The 20626-nt window shown below is 46.9% G+C and overlaps 1 protein-coding gene across 4 annotated transcripts in view; it reads left to right on the forward strand.

The window, feature by feature from the left end:
- SMOC1 (SPARC related modular calcium binding 1) overlaps positions 1 to 20626 on the forward strand; it is a 134631-nt gene that overhangs the window by 100542 nt on the left and 13463 nt on the right. For all 4 annotated transcript variants that reach the window (XM_039875373.1, XM_039875374.1, XM_039875371.1 and 1 more), the window contains exons 7-10: positions 11 to 91; positions 15364 to 15556; positions 16116 to 16198; positions 18008 to 18113. In XM_039875373.1, coding sequence (XP_039731307.1) covers positions 11 to 91; positions 15364 to 15556; positions 16116 to 16198; positions 18008 to 18113 — 463 coding nt within the window. The remainder of the gene's footprint in view (positions 1 to 10; positions 92 to 15363; positions 15557 to 16115; positions 16199 to 18007; positions 18114 to 20626) is intronic.

The following is a 20626-nucleotide window of genomic DNA, read 5'->3' on the forward strand; positions in this document are numbered from 1 at the left end:
TTAATTTCAGAAATCACAGCTCCCACTCTATGGATTAAGCACTTGGTCATCAAGGACTCCAAACTGAACAACACCAATGTAAGAAATTCAGGTAAATAACCTGCCTTGGATTATATATGTACCTGATCCATCTGTGGTTGGGCCATGATCGCTCCATGACAATCTGCTGTGTGGACTTGGGCAAGTTATTTAACCTGTCTGGTCTTCAATTTCTATAGCTGTAAAATAAGATCAGATGAACTGATCCCTTCTGACTTCATCTTCAATTATTATCTCGTGGGTCATCTTTTGTGGGTAGTTGACACTTCTGGTGAAAAAAATTTCGACTGTGTATTTTAATATTTTAATTGACATTCTACATGCCGTGAAGAAGAATTTGAAAGAAGAGTAGCTGGGCAAAGAGAACTTGGACTTCAAGCCTCAAGAGCCTTGGAACTATGTGTTTTTAAGGCTCTTACTAGCCGCTTATGGTCCTGCCTTTCTGGTCTGCTCTTTTGAAGGTCTTGTGAATGGTCAGGTTTTGGTATTGGCTAAACCTCTTGTAGAAAAGTGATAATTTTTGAAGAGGAATAAGATTTGTAGAGCTCATTTACCATCAATGAAGACCAAAGTCAGTAAAGTTTATATCCCATCAATAAAGACCAGATGTTTATCAACAGGAAAATGCATTAACAGACCCAATCTGTATCTCTATTGGGGGAATCATTCTTCTTTCACCCTAAGATTTTACTGTAAGAAATGCCACTTGACATTATTTATGTCTGGTTTTCGAATTTAGTTATATCATTTTTTCCTTATGGATAGCAAGGACTATAAACAGAAGATACAACCCTTTCAACTGGCAAGCAGAGTTTTATATGACCAGAATTAATGAGTGTGCTGTCCTTGGCCCCCTTTAGGTTTATCTGTATGCCAGCTCTGTCCTAAAGTAGTAGTGCGGGGGACTAGCACACATGGAATGATTTAGGCCACAAGATGAACCCATGAGGCATTGGCTGATTTCTCCTGTGACTTGGATTGGTCAGTACCTCAGCACGTGCCTGTTTTCCTGTTTGATAAAAGCTGGAGGAAGTGTGAGGTGATGGGTGGGAAGGTGACCATGTGAACTCCTGTGGGCCAGATTCTTTGACAAAACAGGGCTGTGGTTAAAGTGCAGGCTTTGGAATCAGCAAAATCTGGGTTCACTTTCCAGCTCTAACATGAAGTGAGTCACCTGGCCAAGTCAAATAATCCCCCTGAGCCTCAGTTCTCATCTGGAACCATGATCTCTCCCTCAGAAGACTGCGGTTAAAGGTTAACTGAGTTAATGTCTATATGGTACTTGCCTGTCGAAGTGATAAATAATAAGTACGTGATAAATTGTAAGTACATGGATTTGTTATTACCATTATTGGTAGGAAAAGTGGAAATATTAATGATACTGCTTGTAGTGAGAATTCTTTAATCAGGAAAGAATTTGTGATTGTTACTCTAAGCAAAAGCATTTATTAGGAAGCTTCTTAGAACTTTCCTCCACTCCCCGCTCACTGTTAGGCTAATATGATAAGTCAAAGAAAAGTGGTTTCAGTGCCTCTGATGCCTGGAAGTGATATCTGCAAATGGTCCACCCACTCTCTGAGTCCCTAGCAGATCTGCAGAGCCCCAGAATGAGGCTTAATTCTCATTCTGTGACCAAGTGGTCAATATATGGGTGAGCTCTCTCTGAAACTGTGCAGCGCCTTTTGCCTGGAACACTCATTTGAGACTTAGCAATTGCTCATGAATTGCTTCGTTTTCATCTACCAGTGGTTAATTTCTCTACCTATTTTATAAACTCTGTAAGGGCAAGGGCTTTATTGCCTGTCTGTTATACCTATTATAGAATCTAGCTCAGTGTGTTTGATTGCTTTGGGGAAGGATGGAGGAGAAAATATCATTATTATCAGTAAAATCAGAATCATCACTGTCATCATAGCTAGTCTGTGTCAGGTCTTATAGAATTTTACATGTGTTACCTCATTTGAGCTTTACCATAATCCTGTGAGGTAAGTGTTGTTATTGTTCCCATCTTACAAAGAATCAGAGGCAGAGAGAGAGAAAGTAACTTGTCCTGAGTCATAGCTAGTAAGTGTGGGGCTGGAGAAAACTACATATCCTTGAGAACAGGGTGCCCGTCTGCTTGAAGTGCATTCTCTGCACAGTAAAGTGGCAATGTCGAGTTAGTTAATGATGTTTGCTTCCACTCAAGTTCTTCTGCTTCCCTTTCTCATGTCTCCTATATAGTTTCCAATTGGATAAGTACGTTGAAAAATGGTTTCCAGGCAGGTATAATCACCTTGTTTTTGTTGTAGTGACCCAACCACCTTTATTTTCCCTGGTGAGCCCCAGTTATGTCTGTGAGGTTATGTCTGTAAGGTCAGTGTGTAGGACAGGATAGTTGGGGGAGAGATAAAAGCAATGGCTACTCTCAATGGAACATCTTTATGTGTTGTGCTAGCCACTTTCCACATGATCTCACTTGGTTTGATGAGAAGTCAGATACACTTTAATGATAAGTTGTATCTGGGCAGGTGGCTCTGGTATGGACTGGAGCCCCCGGGTCAAGCCCCTGAGACATTAGAGTTTCCCATTAGAGTTTGCCAAGAGATTCTGGGTTCTAGCAAGCTTCAGCCAGCATCTCTGGGGACATCAAAGTGGGACTCTGAGAACCAACTGAGCGACAGCTCTTTTCTGTTCTCAGTCCCAGAGGCAAAGAGGCCATCCTTTTCCCCTTACACCTCAAACATCCTTCTTTCACACTCAGACCCTGTGACGCCAGGTTTGTTTTCTGGCCTGGGGACTGTTGGTGTTGGAAAGATTCCACTGGGCAGCCGAAGTTTTGCAATAACATGACACATGTGCCTGCAGACTTATCCTGTCTCCTTCGTTCCTTCTGAAGGTTTCAACCCTTGTTTTTAAAGCTTTGTCTATTGTGTGTTCACCACTGTCAGCGTCGCCTTCTGAGTACTTGGCAGGTTCAGTGTTGACAGGTTTGCCTCATTGCACTTCTCTCAGATTCTCGCCTCTGTTGCACCAGGAGGTCTTGCGTTTCGGAGGACCACGTACCTGGCCAGCTAACACCTAGCACGTGGGGGCGGGCATCTTCTCAGGCGTGAGTGTTGGCCAGAGACTCTGTTCTGCTGTTATAAGAAAATATGAACTCTTGCAGAGTTTAATATTGGGGGCTAGCTACCAAGGCATTTCTTAATATAACTAGAATTAAACCATTTTTAAAAATCATCTACATTTATAGAAGAGAGTAAAGAGATTAAAGAAATGACAAAAACTAGGCTTTGTGTTATTCTTCACCTCATGTCCTACTGCTTCTAATTTTACTCTACGCAGACACTTTTCTACAGCTGTGATTTATAAAAAGTCTTTTTTTTTGGTATGACAAAAGTCTATGCTTTTTCCTCTGGGAAGACAGTATCTCTCAGGAAATGTGGTCGTTTGAGCCTTAATGCTTCTCTTCGGGCAGTATGGCACGTAGGCCTTTCCCTCAGCTTCAGTGTTGACTCTTGTAGCCTCTGGTAGAGTCATGTAACTTCCCTTCCTCCTTCCCCATCTCTTTCTTTCCTTTATCTCTATCTTTTCTAGTTAACTTCTTTTATGATCTGATATGCGACATCAAGAAAAGCCCTAGATCCTGGCCCTGTGGGTTAAATCCTCAAAGACTGTGCCTTTCCTTCTTTGCCCAGCAGACTTTCCTTCTGTGCACTGGTGAGTGCAGCCGCTCGTGATAACTGCATCCAGAAGACAGAGCCATCGGCGGGGATGCAGTTGGAAATGCGTTTCTTTTAACTTTTGCAATGAAAATGCTTCCCTGTCTCCTTATACATGAGTGAGTTTGCCTCCCCATCCATGTCACATGACAGCTATCCATGGCATCCTGCCCTTACCTGCTAGTGTTGGAGTTTTGCTCCTCTAGGCCTGTTTTGGGCCCCTTGGCTGCATTTTGGATTGCCCCTCCCTCATTGGGGGGTGCTGCTGGGATAGCTGCTGCTATGATTAGGATTTGGGGTCACTGAGGCAACTACACCTCCTGGCTGATTCCCCCACCCCCAACCCGGCACTCTTGGCCTGCCCAGAAACCGCGGGGTGATGTAATGACCTGAGGCCTGGAAAAATAAACAGCTCTCAGGGAAACCAGCGGTAGCCGTTGTAAGCAAATACCCCACAGCCACCTGGAACCTCACACATGACGTGATTGGAAGGAAGAATGAGTAATCCGGCAACGTTAGCAGCCGCGGACGGGTCTGGGCTTGAGTGCATTTAAAATATCTATATAAAAACAAACCCTTGATATTTATTTCCATAACTGGCCTTCTGGATGTCTGCCCATCGATCTCATGCAGGTGTCACGGTTGGTCATGGCCGATAGGGTAGAGCTTGGGACGGGTGGTCATCCCTATGGCTTTTTCTCTGGCAACAGAGGCCTTTCTCAAGTTTTCCCGTGACAGGGAGGAGCTTAGCCCCTCAGTCCATTTTTACCTTGTTTTAAAATTAGCTCTTCCAGCTGCCTTGCACCTTCATCCCACGTCTGCTTGGAGCACAGAGGCGTAACGATGTGGAGTGTGGGGGTATGATCAACTTGCTTGACCAGAAAAGGTTTTGTTTTTTTTCTGTAGGTGAGTTTGTGTGCTTTTTGGTGTTGATAGCAAAGCGACATGTCCCTATGTTTTCCTTTTGGCCTCTGTAGATAAGAAATGGAAATCAAAGGTCCTGCCGAAGTTCCGTGATTGACTCCTTCCAACCTGCTAGAGGTCAGCTGCGGTCTCTGCTTTGGTCTGAATGTCTTCATTCTGTGCTTGTGACATGGCTTTAGAAGTAGGCAGGGTATAAATCTTATAAACACACTCACACATGTAGCATTAGTATTTTGGGGGCTGAAGAGCAAAGTTATGATACTTTATTTTGACAAATTAAAAAATCTGTCTCCCATCTCCCCATTGGCCTGTGCCCTCTGCTTCCTTCTCTCCTTAAAGGACAGAGTTTGTCAGGTCAAGGTCAACGAATTACTGAGAAAAACCATAAAGAAGACAGCTTGCCACTTCTCATTGCAAAATTGCTGTGAAGCATTTCATATTTTTTTGGTGGAAGGGTCATATGAACTCCCTTAATGGTATGAGTCAATAGAGATGGATCCTTGTTTAAACTTTGAGTGGATGTGAGTCAGTGATGCTTTGGGAGAAAAGTTTTTAAAAAGTGCCTATATACTCTACTGGGACAATCCATCCTAGGAGAAATATCTTTAATAGAATATATATCTTGTTTTCTTTCTACTCCTCAGTTTCTGTCTGTGTGGGAAGAAAGAGGTCACTGCTTCAGACAGTGATGCACTGTGCATGGCCATTTTAGGTTCCACAGAGAGAAATTATTTAGGCAGGCTACTAGGCCTGTAATTTTCCCTTACACCTCCTCACTCACAGCACTTCATCCCAGCCGCATGCCCGATTTCCAGAGCCCACTGCAAACACCGCTGTGAGTAGGTGCTCTCAGCTAGCGTCGGCATGTGGGATGGGCATCGTTAATTTTGTTCTGCGGTTGGAGTTTCTGAGCCACAGCAGGTTGGGCCACACAGCTGAGCATGGAGGGCTGTATGAGGTACAAGGGAGGGCCTGAAGGCCCCCAACAGCCTTGCCCTTCACTCAGCCCCTCCCTGGTACTTGGGGTCCACCGTGATGTGGGAAGCAGGGTTTGACCCTGGCCCCTAAGCCATGGATATTACACCCAAACCTGTCTAATTGTAATACTGTGGGCCATGAATGCGGTCTAATGTAGTACCACTGCTTCATTTTAAGTGAGAGAAAGGATCCCCGACTCGTTAGGGGCCTTGTCCAAGGTCACAGGCCCATCCACAGCTATCGCGTGCCACAGCCTCTACTTGGTGCTAAGAAGTCAAGGGAAGAAATACAAGCTATGTCTCAAGAAGGAGTTGACTGTTGGGCAGTGGCGTGCCTAAGGGAGGAGGCAGTCCACCCCGGCGGGGAGGAATATTCTATCACAGAGATTGTTTTGAGTTGCTGGCATGGTGATCACAAAAAGAAGACTGATTCTTAGTTATATTATTATTTTTTTAGTTTACCTACAGTGTTCCCCCACTGTTGCCTGCACCTGGAGCAGACTGTTCCCACTGCCTGCCTGTGGTCAGCCCCTGCAGTCTAGTTAGGGGGACTGGTCATTTCTGGGGATGGGTCAGGAATTCCGGATTTACTCCACATTTGCTGAGGACACTGCTACCTTAGATCAGCTAATAATTTACCATTTATCAACTTACTCTGGTGCCAGGTTAAATGCTTTACATATGCTATTGCATTTAATCCTCACGAGGACCCTATGAGGCATGGGCTGTTGTTACTCTGCTTACATAAGTAAGGACGTTCCTTACTTATGTAAGCAGCGTAAGTCAGCTGCCCAAGGTCACAGAGCTAATGAGTTGTGGAGGCTGAGCCATCCGACCCCGAAGCTCATGACCACACTCTACTGCCTTTATTCCAACTCTTGCTGATTTCCACGAAACAGTGACAGAACCTTCCACGTGCTGGGCCCTGGGGTGGCGTGTGATAGGCATTTCCTCTTGCATTAAGCCTTGCCACAGAAGCTCAGTATCCCCCCACACCCCCCACTCCTGTTCCTGGGACATCTTCCTTCTGACTCCCTGAATTCCCTCTGGTTTTGGGGAACAGCCACCCCATTGAGTTTTTATAGCATCCTCAGTTCTTCTGGGCCAGAGCTAAAGAACATCTTTTTTCTTGGCCACTTAGTCCGTCAGAAGGGCTTGCCTTCCTCTAGGGAAGAGCTCCGAGGTCCCTTTGTAGGTTAAGATTGGGGGATGATGTTACCTTTTTCACTTCATTTGGCTGCCTACTCTATGGGGAAAAGGGACTTTAAATTAAATGAGATGAAGAAACCCATTCCAGTGGAAAAGGTGACTGTTTCCAATGCATACTCTCTTTCTACTCTCTTTCTATTCTGAGCATGATTTCAGGGGTTGACTTCGTTCCATCATTGATATGTCTGCTCCTTCCCTGGCCCTCCCAGGGCTGTCCCTCTGGGACTCCCTTTTTCTAGGTCTGATGTCTGCCTCTGTTCCAGAGGGAGCCCTGAGCGATGGCTCTATGGGCTCCCCTCCTCTTTGGGGGATAGTTTCTGGATGACTCTGAGACTCGGAAACTGGAAACGGCTGAGTGGCAGCTCGGTGCCGGACCTGATGGACAGCCTATGGTGGAAGGGCAGAGGCAGTCCAGCAAATGGTGCTTTGGAAAATGGTCCTCCAGGGGCCACTTGGCCCCGCCTGTTAAAAAGTGCAAAGTCCACAAGTAAGAAAAATAACCTCTTTACATAGTTGGCTTGAAACCACAAGTGCTAAAACACTGCGTGGCTAAATAAACAAAAGAGCCTGCTCAGTGATGTACCATTAATTTCTCCCCAAAACTATGGTTTTTACAGTATCTCTTCCCCTGGAAACTACACCTCCAGTCCCCGGGCTGGCCTTTCAAACACAGGAGTCAGTGCCTTCAAACCTGGTCCTCCCTGTCCCTCCTTTGGGTTCTGCCATCCATCCCTTCCTCGTCCCGATCCTCGACCACCATCCCGACGGCTCACGCCTCCACTCTCACGCCGACGCAGAGAAGCCAGGTGCAGGAGCCACGCGATTTCTTACGCCTCTGGAATTTCATGTTGCGATTTAGAGAAGGTTGTTTTTAACACATGGTTTGTTATTTTGGGTTATCGTTCAGCATTTCATTCATTTTTGATAAGCAGCTAGGCGGGTGTGAGGTATTTGAAGGGGTTTCAGGGTAATTGTAGGCAACACAACGCTAGTGTTTTTCCTGACTATTCTTGGCCTGCTGGGATGATTCCTCTTGCAATGAAACATAAATAAGGGCCTCTCGTTTTTCAGGCCGGTAACCTTTTATTGATTTTCCCCTAAGAAAATCCAAAACTTGATAGTCTGAGGGTTGAGTGTATCATTTCCCAGGATGACTCAAAGGGACAGATATTCTTTTTTCGGTGTCTGTGGTCTCATCCCCACCGTTTGGCATTTACTGAGCAGTGGGTGGTCACATCTCCGAAGTGTCAGGCTACAGCAGAATTCTGTGGCTGGGGTTGGCATAGCAGGATTCAAGCAATGGCGGAGTTCTTGGCCTAAATACTCTTTGTGGATTCTTTAAACTCGAGAATTCATGGTTCTGCTATGAATGAGGAGCTAGGGGCCAAGAAGGGGTGTGGCGAAGGATCAGGAAGGATGTGACAGAGTCCCCACTCTGAAGAGCCTACAGTCTGGTCAGGTCACAGTAGCAAGGGTCAGGGGTGTGTGCGTGAGGGAAACAGATATTCAGTCATGGACTCAGCAGAGGGAGATGTCACTCTAGGTTGAGGCCCTCAGGGAAAGCTTCAGGGATGGAGGGAGGCTGGAACGAGCGTAGGTTGAGATCATATGGCCAGTTCTTTCTTCTTCCTACATTTTACAAAACTTTTCTGACCTTTCCAGAGCCTGACGTGATGCCAGCACATACCCAGTATCAGCCTATGTGAGAACCTGGGCCCATCAGGCCCCTGACCTCCTCTGCATCTTCTCCATAAGCCCTAATCACATGTGTTTCTCGGGATCCCCCATTCAGTCTGAGACTCAGGAGCACTCTCCTCTCTGAGGACCTTGTCTTCCACCCAGACAGCTTCGCACCCCACTTTTCTCTGGGATGAGCAATTTTGGGTCAGGATGGCCTGAGTGGCCACTCTCGAGCCCTTGATTACCGACTGAGCTTCCACTAGGAGGAGCCTCCACCAGGAGGAGCTTCTGGTTCCTGCTCTGGAAAGATCTCAGCATTTATTGAGGCACCTTCTCAATACGTGTTTCTGTGGCCCGTGGTTCTTCATGGTCCTTCTATGTATGGGTTTCTGGTCTTCTTTTTTTTTTTTTTTTTTTGGCTCTCATTTTTCATATAACTTGGCTAGGCTATGGAACCCAGTTTGGTCAAACACAATTCCAGATGTGGCTGTGAATGTATTTTTTAGATGTGATTAACATTTAAAATCAGTTGACTTTAATTAAGGCAGATGACCTTCCAGAGTGTGGGTGGGCCTAATACAACCAGTTGAAAGCCTTAAGAGCAAACACAGATTTCCTGAAGAAGAGAGAATTCTGTCTCTAGACTATAACATAGAAATCCTGCCTGAGCTTCCAGCCCGCTGACCTGATCTATTGATTTTGGATTCAAGACTGCACCATTATTCTTGCTTGAGTTTCCAGCCTGCTGCCGATCCTACAGGTTTCAGACTTGCCAGCCCCCATGATCCGGTGAGCCAATTCTTTAAAAATAAACCACTGTCTTCTCATCTCTCCCTCTCTCCCTTTCCCTCTCTTATTGGTCTCGTTCTCTAGAGAACACTGACTGCTACTGTTCTTCTCCGACTACTGTCTGCTCTCTCCACCCATCTCCTTGCTGTCTCCATCACCATGAGGTTCCCCTGCTCTCTCTCCAAAGAGTTTGCTACATGACTGGCTCACCTGTACCTGCTGACTCAGGTGTTGGGTTACTCAGCATCTCAGCTCTTCTGTCTGCTCATTCCTTTAGCAGCAGCTCCTCTAGAAGGCAGCAACCAGAAAGAAAGACCAACCCAAGGGCCTGAAACTAGAACCTTCTAATGTTTATGTTTGTTGGCTTCTTCCTTCCTTCCTTCCTTCCTTCCTTCATCCTTATCTTCTTCCTTCTTTCCTTCTTTACCTTCCTTCTTCGCTTCCACTTCATCCCCTCCCTCCCTCTCCCTCCCTCCCTCCTCTCCTTTCTTTTTCCTTTGTGGAAAAAGAAAAAGAAAAATATACAGGAGAAAATGTTCCCAGAACGAAGGGATAAACTCTGGGCTAAAATCAAGATTGGAGATTAGCTGAAGATTTAGGCTGTCCACGCTCCCCTTTGCTCCTAATTACCACGAGTAATTGAGAGTCTCAGAGGCTGGGCAGACAGATCTGTTCTCCATGCGTATCCTGTCTTGGCTGGACACGTAAGAACCAGTGCCCTGGGCACAGGTTTTATGTTTGTCTGGTTCAGCCCAGCTTTTCTCTCTCCCGTCCCCCTCCCTGCCCACCCCTGCCCCACTTCAGTACTGCTTTGCTGTGTAATTGCTGGTAGAGAGGGTGGTGTATTTTCTGGTAGCAAAGGCTGGACCATGTTCTCATTTCTTCCACAGGATGCTTTTCTGTTGTGTTTCTTCTCTTAGTCAGTCAGAGGTTTCTGAGTGAAACTTAAACTACCCATTGCCAGGTAGGGAGTGATCTGGCTCTCCTTTCTCTGCACCATCCTAGGATAGGATCATAGGGATGGGTTTGCTTGAGTATGTAAGAATGTGCAATCACGTATTGCTGTGCTCCCTAGACAGCCCTGCCTGCTGTTCTCTCTCCCCTGCTGTTTATGCCTTTCAAGTGTTTACAGATAGTCCTAGCCCGGTCTCATAGTCATCAGGCCAGACCATCTAATCTAGTCATTCTTCCCTGAACATTCCTAAGCAGAGTTCGAATGTTTTAGCATAGTGAGTGTTCACTTCTGGGGAGCTCCATCTCTGACCCAGTGGTTATGAAGAGGCCCTTGAAATCGAGTCCCTGCCTTCCATTCTGGGAGGTGACTTCTTGGTATCTGGGAAAACTGATAGTTGAGAATCGTAAGATTCCTTTGGGAGGGGACTCAGAAAGTTAGAGGGTGAAAATGGCTCCAAGGATGGAACTGGCTTCTGGGTCCTCAGACACAGAATGAGCTTTACCTTAGGTGATGTGTGTGTGTGTGTGTGTGTGTGGCTGTGTGTGTGTGTGTGTGTGTGTGTATGTGTGCCATTGGGTCAGTTCTGACTCCTGGTGACCCTGTAAATGAGTGATGTCCACAATGTCCTGTCTTCAACAGTCCTGCTCAGCTCCTGTAGACTTGTGCCTGTGGCTTCTTTTATGGAATCATCTGAAGGTTAGCCTTTTTCTCCTGCTGCCTTCTATTTTTCTCAGTGTTATTGTTTTTTCCAAAGAAGCCGGTCTTCTCATGACGTGCCTGACATAGGACAGCTTCTCTTTTGTCATTTTTGCCTCCAGCAATGGTTCAGGCTTAATTTGTTCTAGGACCCACTTATTTATCTTTCTGGTGGTCCAAGGTATCTATAGAGCTAAGCATTTTTCTACTGAATCAATTTCTTTCCTATCATCTTTCTTTGTCCAATTTTTGCACCCATGCATACATAGTAATTGGGAACAAGAGGGTGTGGATGATCTTAGCCTGGGTCTCTAATGACACATCTTTGCTCTTGGTGATCTTTCATAATTTTTTCATTCATCCTTGCTATGTACTGATTAGAATTTATGTGACCTCTGGAGAAGCACCAGAAATAATTGATGATTGATTGGTTGGCTAAAGGGTCTGAGAGGGCTACAAAAATACTCGAGGGGTAAATTGATAAAGAGTGGAGCAAATCTAGGTGTTGCAGTTATCCATTGCTGTTTAACAAATTACTGCAAAACTTAATGGATTAAATAAAAATAATTTATTCTTTCTAATGTTTCTGTGGGTTGGGTAGGGGGATCCTTGACTGATTCTACTCAAGCTCACCCCTGTACTCATCCGGCCGAAGGTCAGCTGGGCTGGAATGTTTAGGATGACCTCACTCACATGTCTGGCAGTTGGTGCTGGCTGTGGGCTGAGCCGCTTCAGTTCTCCTCCCATCGTCCGTCCAGTGGGCCGGACTGGCTTCCTCACGTGGTGGTCTCAGAGTAGCTGTCAATTAAGGGGAAGCAGCAGCTTAAGGCCTGGAACTGGAAGTCACATACTGTTATCTCTGCCTTTTCCATTGGTTAAAGCAAATCAGAGTCAATGTGGATGGGTCTGACAAGGGATGCATACAGGGGACTGTTATTCATTGGGACCGTTTTGTAACGATCTGCCACACCACGTAAAAGAGAAATACAGGTTAGAATAAAAATCAGATTAGCCTTGGGTGGTGAGAGATGATATTGCAGAAAGGTGAAGAGCACAGTCTGGGAGTAGACTGCCTGGGCTGGAATCTCAGCTCTGCCACTTCCTAGTCATATGACGCTGAGAAAATCACACAGCCAGCCTGTGTTCCTGGGTCCCCTCTGCTCAGTGAGGATAATAGTAACACCTGTCTTAGAGGCTTGTCATAGGTTTAAAGTGAGTTAACACAAGTCAAGGACCAGTACCAAACCTGTACTTAACACTCAAATAGGTGTTAGCTATTCGTATTCATTTTACTCTTCTGTGATGGCAGGTAAATTACAAATTTGGCTTTAAGTTTTTCGATTCCAAGGCAAAGAGGGAAAATAACTCAGGTACACAACTTGTAGTGGGCTTAAGCTTGACAAAAATGATTTTGGAAGAAGCTGTGCTGTGTTGAATGGGCAAGTACATGTTTTGACACGCTTGGTTTTGAATACAGCAGATTTGGGGTAGTTTGCAAAGCGACTGACCTGGAAAAACTTCACACTATAAAAATAAATATATCTTTTCTTGAGAGCAAATAATTAGAGGCAGGACTATCTAGAAGTTAGCAAGGCAGGCTTGATTTTCAAAAGCCCTCGACTGGAACCCCAGCCCTCCTCTCTCTGGCCTGAGTGAACTTGGAAAAATTCACGGATCTCTCCAAAGCTCAGCATCCTCATCTACAAAATGGGCAGAATAATAGTGCCCAGCTCACACAGATAAAGAGATTAGGCAAGTAAAGCCCTTAGTCTATTGCCTGGCACATACTCAGTGAATATTTGCTTTGACTGTCATTAGTTTAAAGATGGTTTTAAAGGAGATTTTTCCCTCTGTTAGAAGATAAACTGTGTATTCTTCCCAAATAGTTGGTGCTATTATTATAAACCTTTCCTGTCTCTCAGAGGGGTACTTGTAGGGAACTGTCATAAAGTAATAAGCAAGCAAAGAAGCAAACAAACAAACAAAAGGGTAATAAACCCTGCATTTAACCTTCTCTCTGATTCCACGCCAGCCCCCATTTTTCCAAATTAGAGAGCTTTCTCATTTGTATGGTTTTTATTCTCCACTGAACTTGGTGCAGCTTCTATGGGAGCTGGCTGCAAACATTTCAGAACAGCCTCGGGACTTCCAGAAATCTGTCGACAGCCCCCAAACCACAGCTCCCACCTCTTCTTAGGTGCTGCCTCTCTACATTTCTGCAGTTTCAGGATCCCCAGTGGTGTGAAGTCAGGTCCGTCATTTGCTCTGCCTCTGGGGAAGCTTCTTCCCCCACTTCTTTGCGTCTGGCTTTCCATCTGATTTATGGCTTTAGAACGTTGGCCCGCAGGATCTAATTTAAAGCCTCTGTCAGAGGTTGTTGCACAAATGAACGTGGTGCCAGTCAAAAGCTGTTTGCCTTTGGTTTTGCTCCTCGGTCGCCTTTTCTGTGGCATGAAATACGAGGTTGGAAAATAAGGCTACCAAACTGGGTTCGGGCAGCTGTTGAAAACTCTTACGTCATCTCCTGGAAGGTGCTATGGCTCCATCCCAGCCAGGGGCTCCCGTGAAAGCTATGGGTCTTCAAGTCAGGTTTCTCCAATCCGTTTATGTCTCTGCCTCGAGAGGCTGTTCTGGTGGTAGTTATAATTGGGTTCAGAGTTCCTACCTAGTCTAACATCTGTCAACTGTTGAAAACTCCTGTTCCACTAGCCAAGCAAAGTCTGTTTAGCTTTGCTGTGTTTGCATTCTGAAAACAATAGTATTTTTTTTTTCATTTTCCAAGTTGAAGATTATATTTTAATAGTGAATGTGCTATCTGTACCTGCCTCCTGACCCTCAGATATTCTTATGCCCCTAAGCAAATATTCTCCTCATCCTGCAGTGAGAATCCCTGGGCTATTTTGCTTCTCAGAATTTTTCTTCAGAGTGAGACAAAGAACCATTTCCCCATCATCTGACTTCTCTCTCAGACAGTGTCGAGCTGCTTGGTGTCTCTGTGCACACCTACAGTTTAAAACACTGGCACTGTTCACATGTGTGTCATTAACAGAGCCATTATTTCAAAGGGTGTGGCTCCTTTAGAATTGAGTTTCTCTTACTTTGAACATTTATGCTGCTGTTCAATGAGCAGCATGAGCTTCTAGGTGGCTGATATCAAATTCCTGGCCCTAAGAATGGCATTTTTGTAACACTGTGAAAATTTTATGGCATGCCCAAGACTGTATTCCTGTCATCTTCTTCAAGGGGGAAAGTTCTAGAATAATGTTCATGAAAGAAATAAAGTAATAAAGTAAATAAATAAATAGATAGATAAATAAGTAGATAAAAAGTAATAGTACAGGTTTATGATGTGATCCTTTTTATTGTAAAAATACAAGTAGGTGTGTGCCTATGTATTCGCATTGTGTGTATGTGCATAAGAAAAGATCTAGGGAAGGTAGTGTTTAACTTTAGTGGGTTTTGGGTAGTGTTTACCTTTAGTGGGTTTTAGTGGATTATGGGTTTTTCAAATTTTTCTTTATAACAAGAAAAGAAACCAATGCTATTTATTTTTAATAATTAAATGGGAAAAAACAACACAAAACAAGACAAAGCACAGCACAACAACAATAACAACAACCAAAAAAAGAGAAAGGGAGGTTGACTGGTTGGCTGGGTAGAATTTTCAGGCCAGGGGCATGTGGGCCCGAGGCTCCCTGAGCTGGCCTTGCCTGGCACAGGCCACCACACACTGCCTCAGCCTGGGCCTGGCTCCGGGGAAACCTGGTGTGGCTGTGCAGACACGTTCACGTGTTTCTTGAGGCTACTGAGTGCACACACCTTCTTGGGGCCTGTTTCACTCTTGCATTGGGTGGAAGCAGTATTGAGTAACAGGAGCACGTCCATTCACCTTACTTTGTCCTGCCCTCTTGGAGGCTGGGAAGGAGTGGAGTGGGGCCTCGTTTCTGTTCCCGTTGGGCATTGAGCATGACTACCACTAAGGCTGGAAGCCCATGGTTTTGTCCTGCTGCGTCTGGGCTTGGGAGGGTGTCCACGCGCAGGTACTCCTGCGTCAGCTCATCAGCAGCTTGGGGCTCGCAGGGCAGTCAGGCTCCTGCACCCATCTCTCCTGGAGCCAGCAGCCAAGAAATCCACTCCCGGGACAAACCGCTGATCTGCTAAGGAGCAGCCCTGCAGTGCCTGGCTAGAACCTACCGGGTATGAATACTGTTGAACTCTGGCGGTGGAGAGGGCACTGGCCCTCTCTATGGGCTGGTGTGGCAGACACTGCTCTCTGTGGTGATTCATCAGCCAAGCCATCGGTTCCTTGGGGCCAGACCGGGTCCTTGCACAGAAAGCAGCAATGATAAGTCACAGGAGTGATTGTCACCACAGGCTGTGTCTTCTCTTGCAGAGAAAGTCCACTCGTGTGACCAGGAGAGGCAGAGTGCCCTGGAAGAGGCCCGGCAGAGTCCTCGTGAGGGCATTGTCATCCCCGAATGTGCCCCTGGGGGGCTCTATAAGCCAGTGCAGTGCCACCAGTCCACTGGCTACTGCTGGTGTGTACTGGTGGACACGGGGCGCCCGCTGCCTGGGACTTCCACACGGTAAGTCCCACTGAGCCTGTCCTGCCCCTCGAGTGGACCCTGGGGCAAAAGGACCAGCTTTCTGTTAGGCTGACCCCTCGCCCATCCCGGCTTTGCTGTCCTGGCTGGTGGAGGTCTTGGCACTAGGCAACCAACATTTCCGTTCATGGGCAGATGAGGTTCTGGTAGAAAGACCTGGGTCTTGGATGCTGGTCACGTGTTTGTCCCTTCCTAACTGGGAGACCTTGGAGAACTAGTTAACCTCTCTGAACCTCAGTTCACCGATGAGAAGGTTATTGCTCTGCCTGAGTCACTAGGCTCTATGGATCAGAAAAGGTCTCGTGTGCAGACATAAGGTGACATCAGTGTGCCTGAGTGAATAGAAGGACATGCTGAACATGTCTCATTTGTAACTCTGATGCTGGCATTGCCTCGTAGCTGCTGGACAGTGCAGGAGGTATTTTACTGCCAGCTCTGGGAGCTCTAGGCTTAGTGACAACACAGATCATTGCTGGCAGTAGTGGCTAAAGTCGGCTCAGTTCCCAGCCCGTTCTCACCCCCCATATCTCTCTCTTCCCAGCTACGTGATGCCCAGTTGCGAGAGTGATGCCAGGGCCAAGAGTGCGGAGGTAGACGACCCCTTCAAGGACAGGGAGCTGCCAGGTGGGCGATGACGCTGTCCCTTGAGGCACCTCACCTCTTTCTGTTCCACGCCTCCTTATTGTATGAAGATGGCCTCTTTCCCCATCTGTAAGCTGTGCCGCGGCATCACAGGAGCTTGGAGCCAGGAGCCATGGGATCTGCATCCAGTCTGGGAATTGTCCCTAAACACATTGTTTCTCCTCCTTGCCCTTACCTTTCTACCTCTAAAATGTAGTCATTGGATGAAAATGCGACCCCTGCAATTCCTCAATTCTTTCTTTATCCTCTGGTGATTGGGACGATGTTCTGGAGGCTGTGAACCCTTTTTCCCAGGACTGGGAAGGGAAGAGCACTTGCAGGGAGGGGCTGTCCTGAGGGGTATGGGTGGTGTTTGTTGCCCGTCCTGCAAGGTGCTTTGGTAATGATCCCTAAGACCCAGGACTGCCATTGGGGCATGACACAAGAGGTACAGGCAGGGAGCTCAGGACCTCTACATGGCTGCTGTGCTGTGTTTCCCCTTATTTATAGTGTCCTCTGCCGGCGAGTTACTAGAAAATTACTGAATGTTGGTAGCTTGGAACACTGTCATCAGCACAAATGCAGATCAGTGTAGGTGGGAGCTGGGACCACCTCCCCATTCCCCATCAAGACTCCGAAGTGAGAGGTGAACACAGAGGATCCTGAAGGTCAGGGGGCTTCCAAGTGCGGTGTGAAGAAATCACCCCGTCACAAGAATGAACTCGTGGAGGCAGGGTACCTCCTAACCATCCACTCAGCACATATGAATTGAGATGTGCCAGGCACTGGGTATTATCTGGTGATCAAAATTGGCATGAGACTTATATAGTGGAGAAGACAGAGAGTACACAACTAGATGAACACAAACATATAAACAGTGGTGACAGGTACTCTGAAGGGACAGAACAAGGTGCTGTGAGAAGGGCGGGGAGAGTCCACTTCAGAGTCTCCATCTTCTCTGAGAAGGTGGTGCTGATCCAAAGATCTAGAGGATTCGCAAAGAGAAGAGAATGAAGTAGTCACCGCAGAGAGCGGGGGACCGTAGGTGACGTGGAGGGCCCACGCGGGGCTGGCGGTCATGAATTTACAGGGACACCCATCTCCCCAGGTGTGTGGCGTGTATACCAGCAATGCTAAGCCGCGTGGGTGTACACTTGGATATCTCTGTGGGCCTGTCTGTGAGAAGGTTCATCTGTGCTCGGGGTCTTGCTGGAATGGTGCAGTGGAGGAGAGAAACAAAGGTCTGAGAGCATTCATAAGGGAGCTTTGATCAATGTAATCTCAGCTGGACGAGAGGAGAAGTAAGAAAGGGAGGAGGTTCTTAGATGGATAAACTGGTAGGTCTACTGGAGTCAGCTTTGACCATTTGGGGTTCTGTCTGTTCCTTGAGCTCCTTCGGCACCTGATCCTTACTGAAGAGCAGCCTTTTCACACTCTAGTGTGACCGCTTGGTCATACTGTACTGGAAGTAGCTTGAGTTCCCCAGTAGGTTGTGTACTTCACAAACGCAAGGACCTGGTAACCTGTTCTATGCCTAACATTTAACATAGTGTCTGAATTGATAGTCAGCAAAAATTTGTTGAATGGAAGAAAATGGAAAGCATTATTATCCATTTAGTCCGATGGTCCCTTGTGGGCTGCAGGTAGAGAAACTGTGGTGGTTTATGAGAATCATTTGAGCAGTCGATGCTTCCCGAAGTGGATTCTGTTGTATAAGAAGGATCTAGCAAGGTTTGGGAAATGGTCGTTGAAGAAACTGTTTACTTGATTATTTACCTGGCATCTGTCTTCAAATCTCACCTTATCTTTCAGGCTGTCCAGAAGAGAAGAAAATGGAATTTATTACCAGCCTACTGGATGCCCTCACCACTGACATGGTGCAGGCCATTAACTCAGCAGCACCTACTGGAGGCGGGAGGTGAGAATGTGAGCAGGACTCGGGCCCAGTGGGGAATGATTTTTTGGATGCTGTGGGAGGGTGGGAGAGTGGGCCAGGGCGGGAGGAAGTCGGCCCTTTTCTTGAGACCGTGTAACTATGCTCTGTCCCATCTCCCATCAAAAATCTCCCGGCCCTTCTCCACTTTCTATTTCTTGGGAGTTGCTGGTCTCTAGCTTATAGTTACCTGATTACAGGCAAGTCTAGGAGTGTCTGGAGACTTCCAGCACTTTCGTCTCAGAGGTGGATGCATTGGAATGATTGTCCTGAATGACAGGAAAGGTGATGGGCATATTATGAGGACAGGGAGGACAGGGAGGGAGTACAGAGCACTTGGTGGTTCTCTTCTGAGAAGGCAGGAGCTGTATGCCTTTTTGGCTTCCTGAGGATCTCAAGGAGCTCTGGGCAGTGGGATTGGACACTCCCATAGTCAAATCCAACTTAGTTCAGGAGCTGATATGCTGGCGGAGGCAGTCCTGACAGGAAGCCAGAATGCACATGCTCCCCAGTGACCAGCATCAGCAGTGCTCACTAATTTGGGCCCATTAGGACAGTTGGTTGGAGCATGCATTTGTCCATCCAGCCATTTGCTCAGCACCTATTGAATATGCATGGCACACCAAGCACTTGGCTAAGGATCGAAGATCCAGGGATATGAGTCGTGTCCTTGCTTTCAAAGATTGCAGCCTAGTGGGAATACTAGGCTATAGACAGATACTGATAAGCTGTGTGGTAAGTGCTAGAACAGAGGTGGAAGAACAGAGAAGGGTTTGCTCATTCAGTCTGGAGGAATCAAAGAAGGCTTCCTGGAGAAAGCGACAGCTGAGCTGAGTTTTGAAGGGTAAATAGGACTTAGCTAGTAAAAGAAGGAAAGCCATTCCAGGAAAAATGAAGGAACATTGTGACTCCAAAAAAAATGCACATTCATAGTTTAGTATGGCTGAGCTGGGGTGGATGGGATGAGGGGGATGAGGGGGAGCTGAAAGTGGTAATAGATGAGATGGAGGAGGTGGGCAGGAACCAGGTCTCTGAGGGCCTGGGAGACCAGACGTGTGCTCCCCATTAGGAAGCGAGAGGGGTAGGCACAGCAGTGTGAGAGGTGCTCCAGTGCCTACAGCAGTTGAGGAAATACCATGGGCTTGGCAGGGATGGGCAGCCTGCCGCTGAGCTTATGTGGCTTGCCAAGGAGGGAGGCTAGTCCCCTGATATCTGCCCAGAAGTAGAGCTGTCATCAACAAGGCAAGGAGAGTCACCACGATGACAAGCCCCGGCCCCTAGGCCCGGAGAGGGCCCAAGTGCAGCTACCTCAGTGGCGATCAGCAAGACCACAGCGTATGTGTATCTGAGGTGGGGGACCATGACTGCAAGCACAGCTGTCAGTGGTTCTGTATCCTGAGGTGGACAAAGGCCACTGTCCTGAAAACCCAGTTTTAAGTCACATCAAAGTGAGTGCAGTGGTTGACTTGTGAGTTACCACTGTTGGAGACTGCTTGTCCGCGGTGCTCGCTCTCAGCGCCTCCATAGTCCTGTGAGCTCTGAGGCTGGTTTTGGCCCTGACTCTGATTTTGCTCACCCTGTGGAGGGGGACCAGTCTCCCCTCGGAGGAGTACAGCACTGAGCCTGAGAAGATGGACACAGAGTCTAACAGCAGCCAGATGGGAACTGGTCACGGGCACCCCAGAGCGCTTAGTGATTGGGTGTCTAAAATAGAGAGGCCTGTGTCCAGGTCCCCAAGAAGCGGGGAGGGGGTGAGTTTTAGAAAGGCACATTCTATATTATATGCCTTTATGTTATGCTTAGAATACAAAAAAAGTAATGTCACGCAAAAATAGGTATGAGATATTTATGTTTATAAGAAAAGAGAGGGAAAAAAGAAAAGAAAGAAGGGCATGGGCTTAACCCTGCCGGGTGCTTCCCACCCACAACTCGCCACAGGCTGCTGGCTCTGGGCAACCACCCAGGGAGCCTCCTGGAGCTTGAGCTTCAGTGCCGAGGAGACAAGACGTCAAGCTCTGTCCCATCTGCTTCCTCGGGGGCCCAGCCCTTGAGCACCGCGTGGCCTGCTCCAGGCAGGCTGAGGGTGCTGGGAAAGGACGGAACTGTGAGTCCTGGGTGCACAGGTAAGGGGCCGGCGGGTCCACAGCACAGGTGGGCCCCACTGCCACGGGCAGTCGTGACTGATTTCTTATCCTTGAATCACGGACTGCAGGGATTTGTAGGAAAATAAAAATGCAGTTTATAAATGCTTTTTATACCAGTGTGCCCTTAGGGGAGGGATATTTTTCTTTCAAAAAACAAACAAACAAACCTCTTTTTTTAGGTGCAATATAGAGCTGGGAGAAGTTTTTTTAAAATAATCATTTCTAAACACGTTTTTCATTTTAAGCTCATCTAGCTTTGTCATGTTTGGTTTTGCTGAGAATGAAAGGTCTGACCTGCATTTGGTAATTGTTTTACCTAGAGGCTGGACTTGTAATCAAAAGACAGACAAGATG

The sequence above is a fragment of the Pteropus medius genome, unplaced genomic scaffold (assembly GCF_902729225.1).
Source record: "Pteropus medius unplaced genomic scaffold, Ma_sr-lr_union100, whole genome shotgun sequence".
Lineage (NCBI taxonomy): Eukaryota > Metazoa > Chordata > Mammalia > Chiroptera > Pteropodidae > Pteropus > Pteropus medius.